At 29.7% G+C, this 16104-nt stretch overlaps 2 protein-coding genes and 1 non-coding gene across 3 annotated transcripts; 1 reads left to right on the top strand and 2 right to left on the bottom strand.

Moving 5' to 3' along the window:
- The first annotated feature begins 1790 nt into the window (after positions 1 to 1790).
- On the top strand, positions 1791 to 2477 carry LOC125817110 (uncharacterized). Its single transcript, XM_049496684.1, has one exon. The coding sequence runs from the start codon at positions 1791 to 1793 to the stop codon at positions 2475 to 2477; it is 687 nt and encodes a 228-aa protein (XP_049352641.1).
- Positions 2478 to 7167: 4690 nt separating this feature from the next.
- Positions 7168 to 10057, bottom strand: LOC125817034 (ferritin-3, chloroplastic-like). Its single transcript, XM_049496623.1, has 8 exons — positions 9737 to 10057; positions 8725 to 8808; positions 8577 to 8637; positions 8268 to 8355; positions 8013 to 8074; positions 7841 to 7906; positions 7686 to 7749; positions 7168 to 7410 (listed from the first exon to the last, which is right to left on the bottom strand). The coding sequence occupies exons 1-8, from the start codon at positions 9997 to 9999 to the stop codon at positions 7376 to 7378; spliced, it is 723 nt and encodes a 240-aa protein (XP_049352580.1). The 5' UTR covers positions 10000 to 10057; the 3' UTR covers positions 7168 to 7375.
- On the bottom strand, positions 8111 to 8215 carry LOC125817183 (U6 spliceosomal RNA). The gene has a single exon (XR_007442279.1). It is a non-coding gene; the product is annotated as a U6 spliceosomal RNA (small nuclear RNA).
- Positions 10058 to 16104: the final 6047 nt, after the last annotated feature.

Consider the following 16104-nt stretch of genomic DNA (forward strand, 5'->3'; position numbering starts at 1 on the left):
TATTAGGTATATTTCTATGTATTTGATTCTGAAATTAGCGTTATAATTGTTTTATTTAATATTTTGTTTTTATTTATTAAATGTTGAATGAGGAGAAAATGAAATCATTCATAATAAATTGTTTTATCTTCTTAGTTTATATTGATAAATTGAAATTTCATTTATTTAACAATGCTTTGCTTAATTACTTTCTAATTAGAATTTTAATTTGGTAATACATGTTGAGTATCAAATGAAGAGATTTTTCTCTCTTATATCCTCGAAGTTGCCACAATCAAGTTCATGAGCTCAAAATGCTCCATGGGTGTAAGAAAATTCGAACCAATTAGAAGAAACTCATCCTTCCGCTAAAGGATCGAAATAAGGAGTAGATTTGAATTCTTTACCGGCAAATCCAAAGAAAAGAATACACATTAGCTAGACTATCATCCGGATGAACGTGATGAGATTAGAAGAGCATATATCCAAAGAGGTCCTCATCAACCTGAAATTCGAGAGTTTCCTCAAAGTGATATTTATGGATCAAAATGTTGTTTTAATCGCAAATGGTTTAAAAAAAATCATGATTGGTTGGAGTATAGTGTGACTGAAAATGCAGGTTATTGTTTGTGTTGCTATTTATTTCAAGATGAAAGCGCTCATCCAGTTGGAGGTGAAGCATTTTCAAGTATAGGGTTCAAGGGTTGGCACAAAAAAAAAGATTAGATACACATATTGGTAAGTCAAACAGTGCTCAGGCAAAAAAGAAGTGTGAAGATCTAATGCGACAAGAACAATCAATTCAAGCTGCATTTGTTAAGCTATCCAATCAAATCAAGCTTGAGCACAAAATTCATTTAAAGGCTTCAATTGAAGTGGTGAGACTTCTCTTGAATCAAGAATTGACATTTCGTGGACATCGTAAATATGAATCATCGCTAAACAAAGGTAACTTTCTTGAAATTCTTTCATGGTATGCGAAGCGGTGTGATAAAATTAGTGAAATTGTGTTGAAAAAGACTCTAAAAAATGACTAGTTGACTTTTCATAAAATTCAAAAAGGATACTACAGGTAAGCTTGAAACAATTAAAGCTATTATGGAGGATCTAAACGGTGACTATTTTTCATTGTTAGTTGATGAATCTTGTGATATATCACGTAAGGAGCAAATGACAATTTTTTTGCATTATGTTGATAGAGAGCGGTTCATAGGAATTATTCATGCTCATGATACTAGTGCTTTATGTTTGAAAGAAGCTATTGTTAACTATCTTGCGCAACATTATTTGAGTTTATCTTTTATACGGGGGCAATGCTACGATGGAGCTAGCAACATGCAAGGGCGTTTAAGTGACCTTAAATTTTTGATTCAACAAGTAAGTAGATCAGCTCATGCAATTCATTGTTTTGCTCACCAACTTCAGTTAGCTCTTGTTGGGGTATCTAAAAAATGCCTTCAAGTTAGAAAACTTGTATTGTTGGTTTCTAATGTCTTAAATGTAGTGTAATGTTATTTTAAACGTATGGATGAACTTTGAGAATCTCAAGCAAAAAGTGTTCAAGAGGCACTTGATATGAGTGAAGTTGAAAGTGGTACGGGATTGAATCAAGAACTTAGTCTTGCTAGAGCTGTCAATACTCGGTGGGTTCACATTATAAATCTTTTAAGAAATTTTTTAGTATGTTTGGCTCTATTACTGATGTTCTTGATACTATTGTTGTTGATTCTGAATCTGTTGAAGAAAAAGCTAAGGCAACATGATATCTTAAAGTTTGTCAAGCATTTGAGATTGCTTTCATATTGCATTTAATGAGAGATATTTTAGTGATCACAAATGAGTTTAATGAATCTTTACAAAAGAAAGAACAAGATATTGCAAATGACATTCTACTTGTTAAAGTGGTGAAGAAACGAGTGCAAGATTTAAGGAATGAAGGATGTGATTCACTTGTCGAGAATGTGTCTGCATTTTGTGTCAAGTATGATATTTCGATACCTAATTTTGATGGGTTCTATGTTAATTTTGAAAGATCTCGACGTAAAGTTGATGAGTATACTATCTCACATCACTATCGTATGAAAGTATTTTTTAAGATTATTGATTGGCAGCTTCAAGAACTCAATGATCGTTTTAATGAGGTTAGAACATATTTGCTTATTGGAGTTGCTCGCTTGAATCCAGTTGACTCATTTTCTAGTTTTGACATCAAGAACATATTGAGAATGACTGAATTATATCCTGATGATTTTGCTAAAAATGTAATGGTTACTCTTAGGAATCAGCTAGCTTATATAGTTGATGTCTGTGATGTTGATAAAAGGTTCTCCAACTTAAAAGGGCTTGGCGATATTTCTGAAATGCTAGTTAAGGTAAAGAAGCATTTAAATTATCCTCTTGTGTTTCGCCTTATAAAATTTGTGTTGCTCCTGCCAATTGCTACTGCTACAGTTGAAAGAGCTTTCTCGGCAATGAAGTTGATCAAGAGTGAATTGTGAAATGGAATGGATGATGATTTCATAAGTAGTTGTATGATGCCTTATGTAGAGAAAGTAATATTTAATACTATTTGTGATGAGAGTATTATGAATAGGTTTCAAGAAATGCAAACTCATAGAATAGAATTGTAATGATACATTTTAATTAATCAAAATTTGTTTTGTTTGCTTTTTTGCTTATTTATTTGTTATATCTTGAACCCACTTCGTGTAAATCCTGGGTCCGCCACTGATAACTTGTATTTGCAACGGAAGTCATTGATTTTGCTACTTTAATAAGATTGCTCCAAAGTACATTTTTGAATCACTAGAAAACATAGTATGATTCACAAACTAAATGTATATTTGTGTTTCACATCTTTGTTGATCTTCAAACATAAAAAGTTTCAAGTTTTTTTCTTTTTTTTTTTTTCGGTTTACGTTGTTGTTCTTTCATTTTTTCTATAAAGAGAGGTTGGGAAGTTTACCAGTTTGATAACTGTTTTCTCATATTTTTTTTTCAAATAAGAGATAATTAATTTTTATCTCTTACCAGACAACTTCTTGGATCAGATCGGATTGGATCGGTCCACATGGGGGGCCTACGACTCAAAACTTACAAACTTCATAGCTTATAGGCGATGCATATGTGTAATTAATTTTGAATTTCTTGTCATTGATCCAAGGGACAGTTACTAAGAGTTGTCTTAAATTTCGATGCATTCAAAAATTATAATTTTTTTATTTTTCTAGATTAATTTGAATTCGTTATTTATGATTTTGAACGGATTAGTGTCATTGAAGGTTGTTTAAGCGGAGTTTGAAATTTCAAGATAGCTTGCTTTGCATATCGAATACAAGACAATTGAAATTTTAACTCATAATTTGATTATTTTTCTTAAAATCATCTCATATCTATTGCTTGACTGCATTTATATTGTCTAATTAATAACTCATAATTTGATTATTTTTCTTTAAAGCATCTCATATCTATTGCTTGACTGCATTTAAATTGTCTAATTAATATTAGTGGGCAATCGAAAGCTAGGTTGGATTGTTTTGAAGTATCTAGAGTTAACCATGAGGGTCTTAACATGTGAAGTAAATTCCTGTTATGATATAAACTATTTTTAGTGTTTAGCATACTTTATCAATTTTCATGCAAAACTCTAATTTTTTTAGAAAATACTCATAAAACATACTACTAAAAATCTGATATAAAGCGTGATGACGATTCTCACGAATTATAAATTTCAGATTCGTATAAGTATTATTATGGTTTACGATCCGAATTGATACATGTGCATCAAATCACAATGTCTTGTTCATGATCGAGAAAAGTCTAGGGCTCTATTCCCAATAAGGTTCTTAATAACCATATCTCAAATTGATCAAGAGTGTAGCAAAGTTGTGGTAAAGAAGATTAGAAAAGAGAACAACCAAATGCTACTAAGATGAGATTCAATATGCTCAAGTTAATCGAGGAACCTCTATAGAAAAAAGAAATGTCTTAACAAACATAACTTATTTATTTGATGACGATATAAGTGTTCTATGATTGCATTTTGTTTATTTAATTATGATGTCATATGTCATTTCCTTATGAAAATTAGTCGGTTTAATTTTTCATTTTTGGTTCATTCTTATCGTTTGCTTCTCTTTTTTTTTTTTTAAATAAATTGTTTTGATTGAATTTTAAACATATTAGTATAGACAATAAGACAAATATTAAAACTACTACATAAACATGTCATGCTTTTAAAAATTACAAAAATCCTCAATTGGATCCATACCTATCCCTCTCGAATACATTCCTCCCACTAATTAATGAATCTTTTGCAATGTATCGGACAACCAAGGAATTAATATAATGTATCCGAGAGCAATGACAAATCGAGATTTTTGTAATTGGGGAAACATCTGGGATATGATGTAGTTAGCCCCAAATGTATGGAATTTTTGTATTTTATACTTCAAAAAAATGATTTTTTCGACCCAATTAAATAATACTCCATTAAGAACATTTTTTAATCAAACTAATAAAGACAAGGACATTTTTGAGATACATTATTAATGATAGAGAAATTTTTGGATCAAATGATTAACAAGGAGCAATTTTATTCTATTTTTGCATATTTAAAAGCATTTTTGACGGTTTCGTAAAATAAAAGGTTACTAATATTAGCAGCACATTTTCCCTTTCCAGTATACCAAACCGAATAAGAACCTAATTTTGGGTAAAAGTAAGTAAACGAGTTGGTTAAATGTCAATCCAAGCATTTCCTGCTCAATACATTACAAGAACTGGTTAGTCCACATGCATTACTCTGACAAGTGGCATATAAAACGAAGAGTGGTCAATTAAATTTTATTTATTAAAAAAAAATAATACAAATAGTGGTTAGTTGAATATTATTTATCAAAAAAAGTACATACAAAGAGTAGACAGTTGAATATTATTTGTCGAAAAAATAGCTTGTTAAATATCATTCGTCGAGAAAAGTATATTAGTTATAAATTACTTCTTAAATATACTTACCGAAATTTATGACTTCACGATACATATAATAATTATGAACATCATAGGAAGAAGATTTAAATTTCAGACACTTGATTCTTCTAATCTTGTTTGATCACAAGCACATAAAATTGATGATTATTAATACGTGAAACTTAAGAGCACTAAGAACTTATAGCATCTGTCCACTTAAACATGTCATTATATTTCTATGACTTAAAAAAAATATGTTATAAAGAATAAATTAAAAAGTTTAAAATTAAATAATTTCAAAATATGAATGTTATTTATTTAAAAGACGAAAAAAAAAGAGTGTCACATTAACGGCATATATATAGGAGTACAAGTTTCTGATACCCGATCATCTGACATCTTTTTCTTTCTTGGTGAGTCAAGGATTATGTACAATTTTTTTTTTTAAAAAAATAATTATTTAGAAAAAACAATGTAAGCAAATGAAGATTAATGGTCAATCAAATAAAAATGCAAAAACTAAAGAAATCAAGGAAGCAAATAAAAGAAAAGCCAACAAACCGTTTGACCAGGGTCCCATTAATCACCACCTTAAGAAACAATAGGACTTGGAATCTTTTATCAAAATAATAAGTAGCAAAACAAAAATCCAAAATAAATCTGCCTACTCAACATGTCTATTTCCTTCCCTCAAATATTCAGATATTTTTTTCAAATTTTTTAAAATCTCAATAAGTAGTATTAAACTATTTATAAGATTTTCTAATTTTATTAATAGAAAGTTTAAGTATAATTTGTGTGAACTTAAAAGACTTTTCCATCTTATTGGATGTTGTTTTCTACTTTGTCTAATCCTTTTTGGATCTTCTTCTTTCAAAATATTAACATATATGAAAAGAGAGTACTCATTATCAGTGACGAAATCAGAAATTCTGTTAAAATGATCCAGATATAATATATATGTATGAAAAATAATTTTTGACGTATATAATTTTCTATATACATAAATATAATATAATTTTTTGACAAAGAGTGTTCAACTGACCATCCTTCACTACATGTGGCTACGCCACTGCAATCATTATTCATGACATATAAATACTAGCAAGGTCAAAGAGATGGTTTGTGTAGAAAAGGAAATGAAGAAAACTTGCTTCTGCTTCAATTTCAATAGCTCATTTCTACTTCCTACTAAGAGCTTCAACTTCATGAACTCATTTCTATTTTCAACTAAATGCAGTTTTCTTACTGTTAGAAATAAAGGTATAGTACACTCATTGAAAATTTTGATTTTTTTTTTGTCACATCTTAAGGCTAATTTGATGGTTTGTAATGACAGGGACTAGAAGTGGATTGGTGAATCTTTACAAGGATATGGAGGCTTGTGCAGGATACAATGATATACAAGTTATGTGGGAGATGATTCACTCCAATGTCAATGAAACCAAATGCAAGAAAAGGCCTTTTTGCTGGAGATTTTATAACAAAATTAGAGTTTAGTACATATAGAATGTGCTTGTTTCTTTCTCATAGGAATTGAGACCTTGGTAAGTATAAATTCGATACGAGTTTGCTTAGACATCATCGAGTTGTTTTGATTATGTCCTCTGTTCCATCACTGTGCATTGGATCGACGGTGAGGGCTCGTATTGACTATGATAAGGTCTTTACTCATAGTTGGTGGAGTCATAAGTCATAACTAGAATGTCCTTTGTGTAGCTTGGTAAGGAACTTTTGAATTGTGGATACATGATCCTCTGTTTACTTATAAGACCTATTGCTTTTGCAATTTGGGATCCTCATTTTCGTCCATATTTGGCTTCTTCTTAAGTTGTTCTTTTGTACATGGTCACACAGATGTTCAATTCCAACATATATATATATTCCAAGTGGTGGACAAACTTGCTTCCCTTTGCCATTCGTTTGATCAATCCCAAAGCTTGAACTCTTATACTTGGCTGATTTGCTTAGTTCTATTGAGATTTCAATCCCCTTGACGGATGGCCCTTTTATATATTTCTATAGGTATAGGAGTTGTCGAGAGGTCTGTAAAATTAGGTCTTGGTCCTAACTCATTCCCCAAAAGCTAGCTTAAACAGAGAAGGATTGTGCAAGCCTTGTAAGGACACCACCCATCATTCTTCAACAAGGTCTTAACACCTTTTGTAAAGATTACATCTACTTAGCAATAAACGAGCAAACTTAGCTAGATGAGAGCTCTGGTTTTAATTCCTCATCAAACAACTTTTATTTCTTGAAAGCAAGCTGCCATATTAATCTTCTAGGATCAAGCCTATACATGACTTGAATTTGAAGTAACATAAATATGTATTACATTATTGGACAACAACATATAGAGTAGAGACTTATAATCTTAAGATAAAAGGAGCCTGAACTGGGGGACCTTCAAGCTGCACCATTATGTATATTAATGTAAAAGCATCTGATCAAAGTGCCACACTCCTGTAAGTAAAAAAGAAATATATTATTTTTAGTATATTAGGTAGGGATATTACTTAGTTAAGTCCAAAACAGTGTGAAATTTAGTTACTACTCACTCTGTTTCAATTTGTTTGATTGGTTTTGACTTGACACACAATTTAAGAAAATAAAAAGGACTTCTGAATCATGTGGCATTCTTAAACCAAAGATATGTGGAATGTACCAAAATGTTCTTTAATCTTTTAGTCAGACAAATTAAAACGGGGGAATAGTAAGTTGGAGAGGATGAATCATACCATGTCCTTTTCCAACCCTCCTTAGCTGACTTACATATTCTGCAATTTTCTTAATAGCCTCAACCTGCCAAAATAAGTAGCATAATAATGCACTCATTAGAAACTAAAGTGTAAGAATAAGCAAAGAATCCTTCATTGTTAACAATCCAATTTACCTGCTCGGCCAAAAATTCGCGTTCAACAAAATCTTGCATTTCGGAGTCATTGTTTCGATCAGCCACCTGTTGTTAATCAAGAATGAAGGTTAAGCTTAAGCAAAGGATACCATTTAGGCAATTGGACACTTGAAATTATCTCTGATATGAAGAGAAAAGAAGACGTTTTTACGCTATGCAGGGTCAAAAGTTTCTCCTTTGTTAACTTCTCCAAGGACAATGCCAGTTCCATTGCTGCATCACAAACAGCTAAGAGTTGATAATATTGACTTAAATTTGGATCATTTCTTAATTTGTGCGTGTCATTCTTGTGATGGAGTTATGATTATCTTTTCTGTATCGTTCCAATTTTATCGGATGTGTTTGAAGGGGCACATTATTGACTCAAAAAGTTATAATGCTCGTAAAAGAATGCAAGAAAACTAACCATACAACGCGTCTCCCTTATCAACATGATCAAATTCAGAGGGAGGCATCATAATAGAATGTAGCTTCACTCTTCCTCCTCGGATGTTCTATTATTCATAAGAAGCAAAAAAAAAAAAAAAACTTCGACCATTTATGTGACTATAAATCATTTCATTAACAGCAAAAGGGGAAGTGTAAATCTAAATTATTTGCAATTATAGAAATGCAACACTCTTTTTGAGATGTACTAAAACGGAAAATATGTCACATAAATTGAGACACAGGGAGTATAGTGTGCTTTTCAAATTTTATGATTGTGCAAGGGGACCTGATAATGCATTAACTTCTCAGCATGTTCCTTTTCTTCTTCACTAGACTCCTTGAAGAATCTGATACAAAATTTCTCCATTAACATATGAACACTGAAAAATATGGAAAATACAGTACAAGGAGATTGACGATTTTCTAGTCATTACTTTGCGAGGCCTTTTAGAGCTACGTTGTCCCTGTCAAAGTAGGCGAACATGGCGTGGTATACATACGAAATGTTGTACTCCACACTGCAATCAAATACACAATGAACTCAATCAGCAAAACAATTTAACTTATATATATGTATAGAGAAAATATTTTTACGCCATCATTATATTTTAACTTGTTATAGCAGATAACCTGTCTTATTTTCTAGGTTACCAGTCTCACTTTCTATGAATAATTGTGCATAGTTACCTTTCAGATGACCTTTTTCACTATCAGTGTATAAAAGTTAATCTTATATATATATATATATACCCATGATTTTCCTCTACCCCTTTTGGATCTATTTAATTTCTATTGTTTAGACAGAGTATATGCATCCATGTCAGTACTAAAAGAAACAGGGGTTTCTGATTTATTGTGCGTCATCTTCTCTAAAAACTTTAAAATCTATTAAAGACAAACATATTTTTATTTACTTAACTATATGATTTCAACACGTTCATTCATGTGCGACTTAATTCTTTTATCTTTCATGTGACAAACACCTAAAAATTCCTTTTGATTAAGGGTGGTAAACTAACAGTGACACTTGAACCCCAAGATCTTATCATGATATGTTGTGTGCCATCTCATCTAAATCTTAACTTGTGAAAAGATTAGATTTTATTTATTTGTTTTCAATAGTTTTTACTCTTACTATTTCAATTATATGTTTTACTTCTCGATCTTTTTAGTACAATAAAAATATCATTTTCTCTAGTCGTAACTCTTAAATTATAATATCTCATGTAACATATTTAAGCACACCAGATCTGAAAAACATTTTAATACTGTATACACATTTTTAGTATAAAACCACAAAATTTGAAGATTTTTCTTCTTATTTTCTGTAAACTTTGTCTCTAGTCAAACTATAAGGAATAAATTAAAACGAACAAACACCAACAACCATCACAACTCTATAGCTAAAGCACTAGAAAGAAAAATGAAAAGAGGTAAAGAACTGACTTGATCTGCTCATTGATAGCACCTTCACATTCGTCCGCGTACCTCTGTCGAGCAAGTGAAGTGTGTGGTGTGATAGGAACCATAAATTCATCCTTGTGAACTTCATCAAATGGCTCAAACACCACACCAGTAAGTGAAACATCAGATGTTGCACAAAGTTTAAAGTATTGTTTCTTAGGAAAAGCAACATTTGAAACAGAAGAAAAAGATAACGATGAAGTTTTCAATGGAGTCATAAGAGTAGTAGTAGCTGAAACTGCCATTATTTCAGAATTCAGAAAAACTAATAAGAAAGATGATAATTTTCAATATTGAGATTAGCATTGACAAGAGATAAGTATATAGAAAGGTTGATGAGAGTAATCAAGTAGAGTACGATTTATTTGAGCCGATGAGGGACTGACACGTGGGATTTGTCGATTAGTCCAATTGTACGAGGCGTGTGGCAGGCTCGTGGCCCTAATAAAAAAAGTTGAATACTTAGGGGTATCAAAATTGGAAAATTCTGGAATATATCGTTATCATCTTACGTGTTAATGACTCTTGTCCTAGATTGAATTCGGAACCTAAATAAGCCATAAAAAGATAAAAGTGATCAAAATAAATCACTATTTTAGTAAGTAATTAAAATAGGCTTAATGGAAGAAAAAATTTCATTTTATGAAATATTTCAAACGTTTTTTGTTAGTCTCATAACGGGTATATTTTAATATATAACAGAACTATTTCTTACACTTTGTAAAGTGTAAGTTTTCTTACACTTTATAAAGTGGAAGAAAATTTTTTGTTTTACCAAGACGAATATTTTTCACGTTTTGCATTAAATTGTATCTCTTTATGAAGCTTTTGCAGTGTTTGTCATACAATTATATTGATTTGACATATCATAAAAACGAAAAAAATTATTACATTATGTATTTTTATTTTTATTTTATTATGAAAACTCCTCCAAGCTTTATTTAAGGAAAAAATTATTACAATATGTATCATAAGGTTAACTTGATCTATGTAGTCATTTGGAACCCTCAAAAAGTCGGTCAATGATTCGTCACTATAGATAATCCACTCTCCAAAATTTACTTGTCCTTGTGACAAAAATGAAGTAGGATATTTTTCGACTATAATCAAATTATAATTAGTACTATTTATACTCATTCTTTTATAAATTGATGAAAGAAATTTATGATATCTGACATTAATTAAATATTTAGCATTGTGTTTGAAAAGACAATTATAGTAAACGATATTTTCGTCATGTATAGTTTCGCCATCCCAATAAATCGAAACTCTAACTTTTGGTTTAGAAGACATTTTTTGTGATTGAAATGAAGAAAAATAGAAGACAAAAGATATTGAAGGTACGACGTTTGAACGTCCTTAAATAGAGGGACTGGGAACCTAAATAAGCCACAAAAACATAAAAGTGACCAAAATAAGCCACTACTTTAGGAAGTAACTAAAATAGGCTTAGTGGAAGAAAAAATTCCACTTTATCTAATATTCTAAACGTTTTCCGTTAGTCTCATAACGTGTATATTTTAATATATAACGGAATTATTTTCTACACTTTATAAAATGGAACTATTTCTTACACTTTATAAAGTGGAACTTTTTCTTACACTTTATAAAGTGGAACTTTTTATTACACTTTTTATAAAGTGGATGGACATTGACCGATAAAGGAGAACGTTGTTGACTAGTCTTAGGCTCCTTCCTAACATAGATTTCAAGTATTGTTAACTTGATTTGATCTATGTAGTCATCTGGAACCCTCAAAAAGTCGGTCAACGATTCGTCATTATAGATAATCCACTCTCCAAAATTTACTTGTCCTTGTGATAAAAATGAAGTAGGGTATTTTACGACTATAATCAAATTATAAACAGTACTGTTTATACCCATTCTTTTATAAATTGATGAAAGAAATTTATGATATCGGACATTAATTGAATATTTAGCATTGTGTTTGGGAGGACAATTATAATAAACGGTATTTCCATCATGTATAATTTCGTCATCCCAATAAATCAAAACTCTAACTTTTGGTTTAGAAGACATTTTTTTTTTGAGATTGAAATGAACAAATATAGAAAGTATGTTGTAGGTGCTACCAGTTAATGTTTGAACGTCCTCCTTAAATAGAGATTGGAGGATTTTTCAGAATAAAAAAATAAAAATACATAGTGTAATAATTTTTTCCTTTTTTATGATATGTCAAATCAATATAATTGTATGACAAACACTGCAAAAGAGATAAAAACGTGAAAATATTTCTCTTTGTAAAGTGGAATTTTCTCTTCCACTTTATAAAGTGTAAGATTTTCTCCCACTTTATAAAGTGTAAGAAAAAGTTCCACTTTATAAAGTGTAAGAAATAATTCCATTTTATAAAGTGTAGAAAATAATTCCGTTATATATTAAAATATACACCTCATGAGACTAACGGAAAACGTTTAGAATATTAGATAAAGTGGAATTTTTTCTTCCACTAAGCCTATTTTAGTTACTTCCTAAAGTAGTGACTTATTTTGGTCACTTTTATGTTTTTGTGGCTTATTTAGGTTCCCAGTTCTAAATAGAGCTTAGAGGAGTTTTCAGAACAAAAAAATAAAAATACATAATGTAATAATTTTTTCCGTTTTAATAATATGTCAAAACCAATATAACTGTATGACAAACACAAAAGTTTCATAAAGAGAACGTGAAAAATATTTCTCTTTGTAAAACATAATTTTTTCTTCCACTTTATAAAGTGCAAGAAAAACTCCACTTTACAAAGTGTAAGAAAACCTTACACTTTACAAAGTGTAAGTAATAGTTCCGTTTTACAAGGTGTAAAAAATAGTTCCGTTATGTATTAAAATATACACGTTATGAGACTAACGGAAAACGTTTGGAATATTGCATAAAATTGATTTTTTTCTTCCACTAAGCCTATTTTAGTTACTTACTAGAATAGTGGCTTATTTTGGTCACTTTTATCTTTTTGTGACTTAATTAGATTCCAAACTCTCCTAGATTGAAGTATTAGACTTTTGTTTTTCCAGCCGTTTGATCACAAATATATTTGATTTTTTTTAAATTAATGTTTTGCTATATAATTTATTATTATTTAGCAAATATATATTTGACAAATATCTCAAATATATATATTTTGTACGATTTTTTCTGAGTATGCTCTTTGAAGTCACTTCTAATTACAAGTAGAAATAGTAGTATTTTTGGGTACAAATCAATGATATTTTCATTTTGTTTATTTCCTCTTTTTTCAAATTCATATTAATTATGTACGTTGTCATGATTTTTTACCGAACATTTTCATTATAAAATGATAATACAAACTTATAAGTATTTTTATTAATTTTTAGAACTTATGAGTATAAATAATATTTTTTTAAAGTCAAGTATTTCTCCCAAAATCTATGGACAAACGAATATATAGTGAATTTTCACCCCAAATATGACTTGTAGAAAATATTTGAAAATTTGTTGCCAAATCCTAACTTATTTTCGTTTTTTTTTTCCTTTCTAACTTATTAAACTTAGTAAAAAATCTCTATAATTAGATTTTATTATAATAATTATGTTTTAAGTGAAATTGATTTTTATAGGGGAACTTTCACATATCGCCACTCAAAAATTTCTTAATTACGCTCCATAGTTATAGCTCGCTAATTATAATTTGTAGCTACATGTTATAGGGAGGAGAGTATGGCGAGCGAGATTGGGAGAGGGAGGAGAGAGGGCAGAGAGTGGCAGAGAGGTGAAATGCATATGTATATCGGGTAGATAATTGTATATATATATACATATGTATTTGTATATCTGACGAGCGAGATTGGGAGAGGGAGGAGACTGGAGAAAGGCGAGAGAGATTGGGAGAGGGAGAAGAGAAGAGAGCGAGAGAGGACAATAATTTGCATGATTAATATCTTGTTTGTATAATTCGCGTGGTTTTGTATAATTGAGTAATACAAAGTCTGCATTATGCAAATATGATAAAACTCGAAATAATGAATCGATACAAACATAAACATATGAACTTTAAACAATTATACAATTTATATTCTACAAATTACATTATATAAATTATATTATACAAAATCCGAAAACTACACATTTATACAAACTTTAAAAAGTTATACAAAAAAAGATTGAATGTATATGGTAATAAAATTGAAAAACCAAAGGAAATCATTGTCATATACAAATACAAATCAATCGAAGAATTGTTAGTTGTGAATTATACAAACGTGGTTAATTATACAAATTCGAAGTCAACCCATGTAATTAATGGTTAAAGTTAGTCACGAGTGTTAATTATAACAAACTAAAGCTATGATAACTAATTAAGTAGAATAAGTTTGCTTAACCGCATAATTTTCTCTTTATTATATTATATTATATAATCACATGTTTTTAATAATATAATATTTTGCTAAAGCAAATAAAAGATAACGAAACAAACGATGCTATTATAAACTTTTTTTGACTGTATACTATGCATATTTATCTTTACCACTAAAATCAATTCATGTTGTCCTATTTTCGTCGTTTGAATATGAGTGATGTAAAATGATTTTAATAAAATCACATAACTTTGAATGTACGTACGTGTGTTTCCACACATTAATTATGAATTATGCGCTCTATTATTTTATAATGCCACCTAATTCACTGAGAACCAGCCTCTTTCGTTGTTTAACAAGAAGTAAATCATGAAATATAATAAATGTTGCAATTTCTGTGTACACGCAAGTATATGTAGTTGCCAAGTAATATAACAATTTCTTTGCAATATTTGAAACTCGAATTTCACAAAACTTACTACTGATAATTATTCGATGGAATATATTATACTTAGGAGAATAAGTGTTTTTCATAAAAGAGTTGATTGTTATTTTGTTTATTTCTAATTTATGACTTTATAAATACAAAGTGATCAAATTTAATTGGTTTAAATTCATAGAGGATATAGATTCCAGGGTTATGACACTTTTCGTATTCACATCATGTTTACACCTTAGTAATTGTCATGCTAATTACTATCAAATTATTAACTCACGGAGTTAATAGTATAATTAGGGGTGTACATGGCCGGGTTGGTTCGGGTTTTTCAAATATCAAACCAAACCATTTGTGTCGGATTTTTAAATTTATGAACCAAACCAAACCAATAAAACTCGGGTTTTTCAACCTCGGATTTTTTCGGGTTTTTTCGGGTTTTTCGGTTTTTCGGTTTTTCGGGTTGTTTCGGGTTTTTCCGTCAAGTATTCATATACAACATATGATTTACTTGTACTTCAAATATTTATTTAGTCCTACCAAAATACAACTATCTAAGATGTTTCTTTAAAATATAAGACAATATGATATGATTAATGACACTAAAATATCCAACAAAAATAATAATAATGAAATTGCGTAAACCAAATATTGCAAATTAACAAGTCAGAATGAAAATGATCATAATTTAAAAGTACTAAATCATGCTAAAATTAAGTTTTATAAGTATTAGTTACATGACTAAATATTAAAGAAAATTAAAATTAGATTATGTTTTTTAATTATCTAAACCAATGTAAAACTAAAGAACAAATATTCAATATTATTGTCATTCTTAGTTTCTTTTTGCATTAGTATAATTTGATTTTGATTTAAGCTTTATTATAATTACCAACATTTGTGGACTATAATCTTTATTGGCCCATTCATAATTCTAAGTTTCAAACTTGAAATAATATATTAAAAGATAAAAACTATGGAAAAGTATAAGAAATATTTAAAAATTATATCAAAGTAAATATTTTTATGTATAAAATAAAATTTTAAAATTATATATATAAATTCGGGTTGGTTTGGTCTCGGGTTGGTTTTTTTTAGTTAAAACCAAACCAACCCAAATATAGTCGGGTTTTTTTTTTTCAAAACCAAACCAAGTCAAACCAAACCACTAGTCGGGTTTTTTTTTCGGGTTGACTCGGTTTGCGGTTTGGTTCGGTTCTCGGTTCGGTTTTGTACACCCCTAAGTATAATCATGGTAGCTTCGAGAGTTAATGATATGTTAACTAATTCTAATTCATTTTCATCTCTTGTATGGGAATCACAAACTAGGTATATTTCTATCCTATCTGCAAATTCATCCCGTAGAACGTATCCTTCTCGATTTAACACGACATTTTAAGACCTCATGTTATCAAATGACTTTTTGGTTGAATGGACTAGGATTGAGATCGAGCTATTGAATCAAACTCCTTAGTATCGAGTTTTTTAAGAACATGCTCTGTACGTAGTATCTGAAAAAACTAAAATACTAGTTGAAATTTGAACTCATACTATCAATACAATCTTTTAGTTACAATCACTAC

The sequence above is a fragment of the Solanum verrucosum genome, unplaced genomic scaffold (assembly GCF_900185275.1).
Source record: "Solanum verrucosum unplaced genomic scaffold, falcon-dt-bn FXZP01000094.1, whole genome shotgun sequence".
In the NCBI taxonomy this organism is placed as follows: domain Eukaryota; kingdom Viridiplantae; phylum Streptophyta; class Magnoliopsida; order Solanales; family Solanaceae; genus Solanum; species Solanum verrucosum.

Bases quoted from the DNA above. Each gene is read 5' to 3' on its own strand.
- LOC125817110 (XM_049496684.1), top strand. From the start codon at position 1,791: ATGAGAGATATTTTAGTGATCACAAATGAGTTTAATGAATCTTTACAA.
- LOC125817034 (XM_049496623.1), bottom strand. From the start codon at position 9,999: ATGGCAGTTTCAGCTACTACTACTCTTATGACTCCATTGAAAACTTCA. The intron at 8,638-8,724 runs GTAATGACTAGA...ATTTTGTATCAG, and splicing joins GCTCTAAAAGGCCTCGCAAA to ATTCTTCAAGGAGTCTAGTG. The intron at 7,750-7,840 runs GTAAATTGGATT...TTATTTTGGCAG, and splicing joins GCGAATTTTTGGCCGAGCAG to GTTGAGGCTATTAAGAAAAT.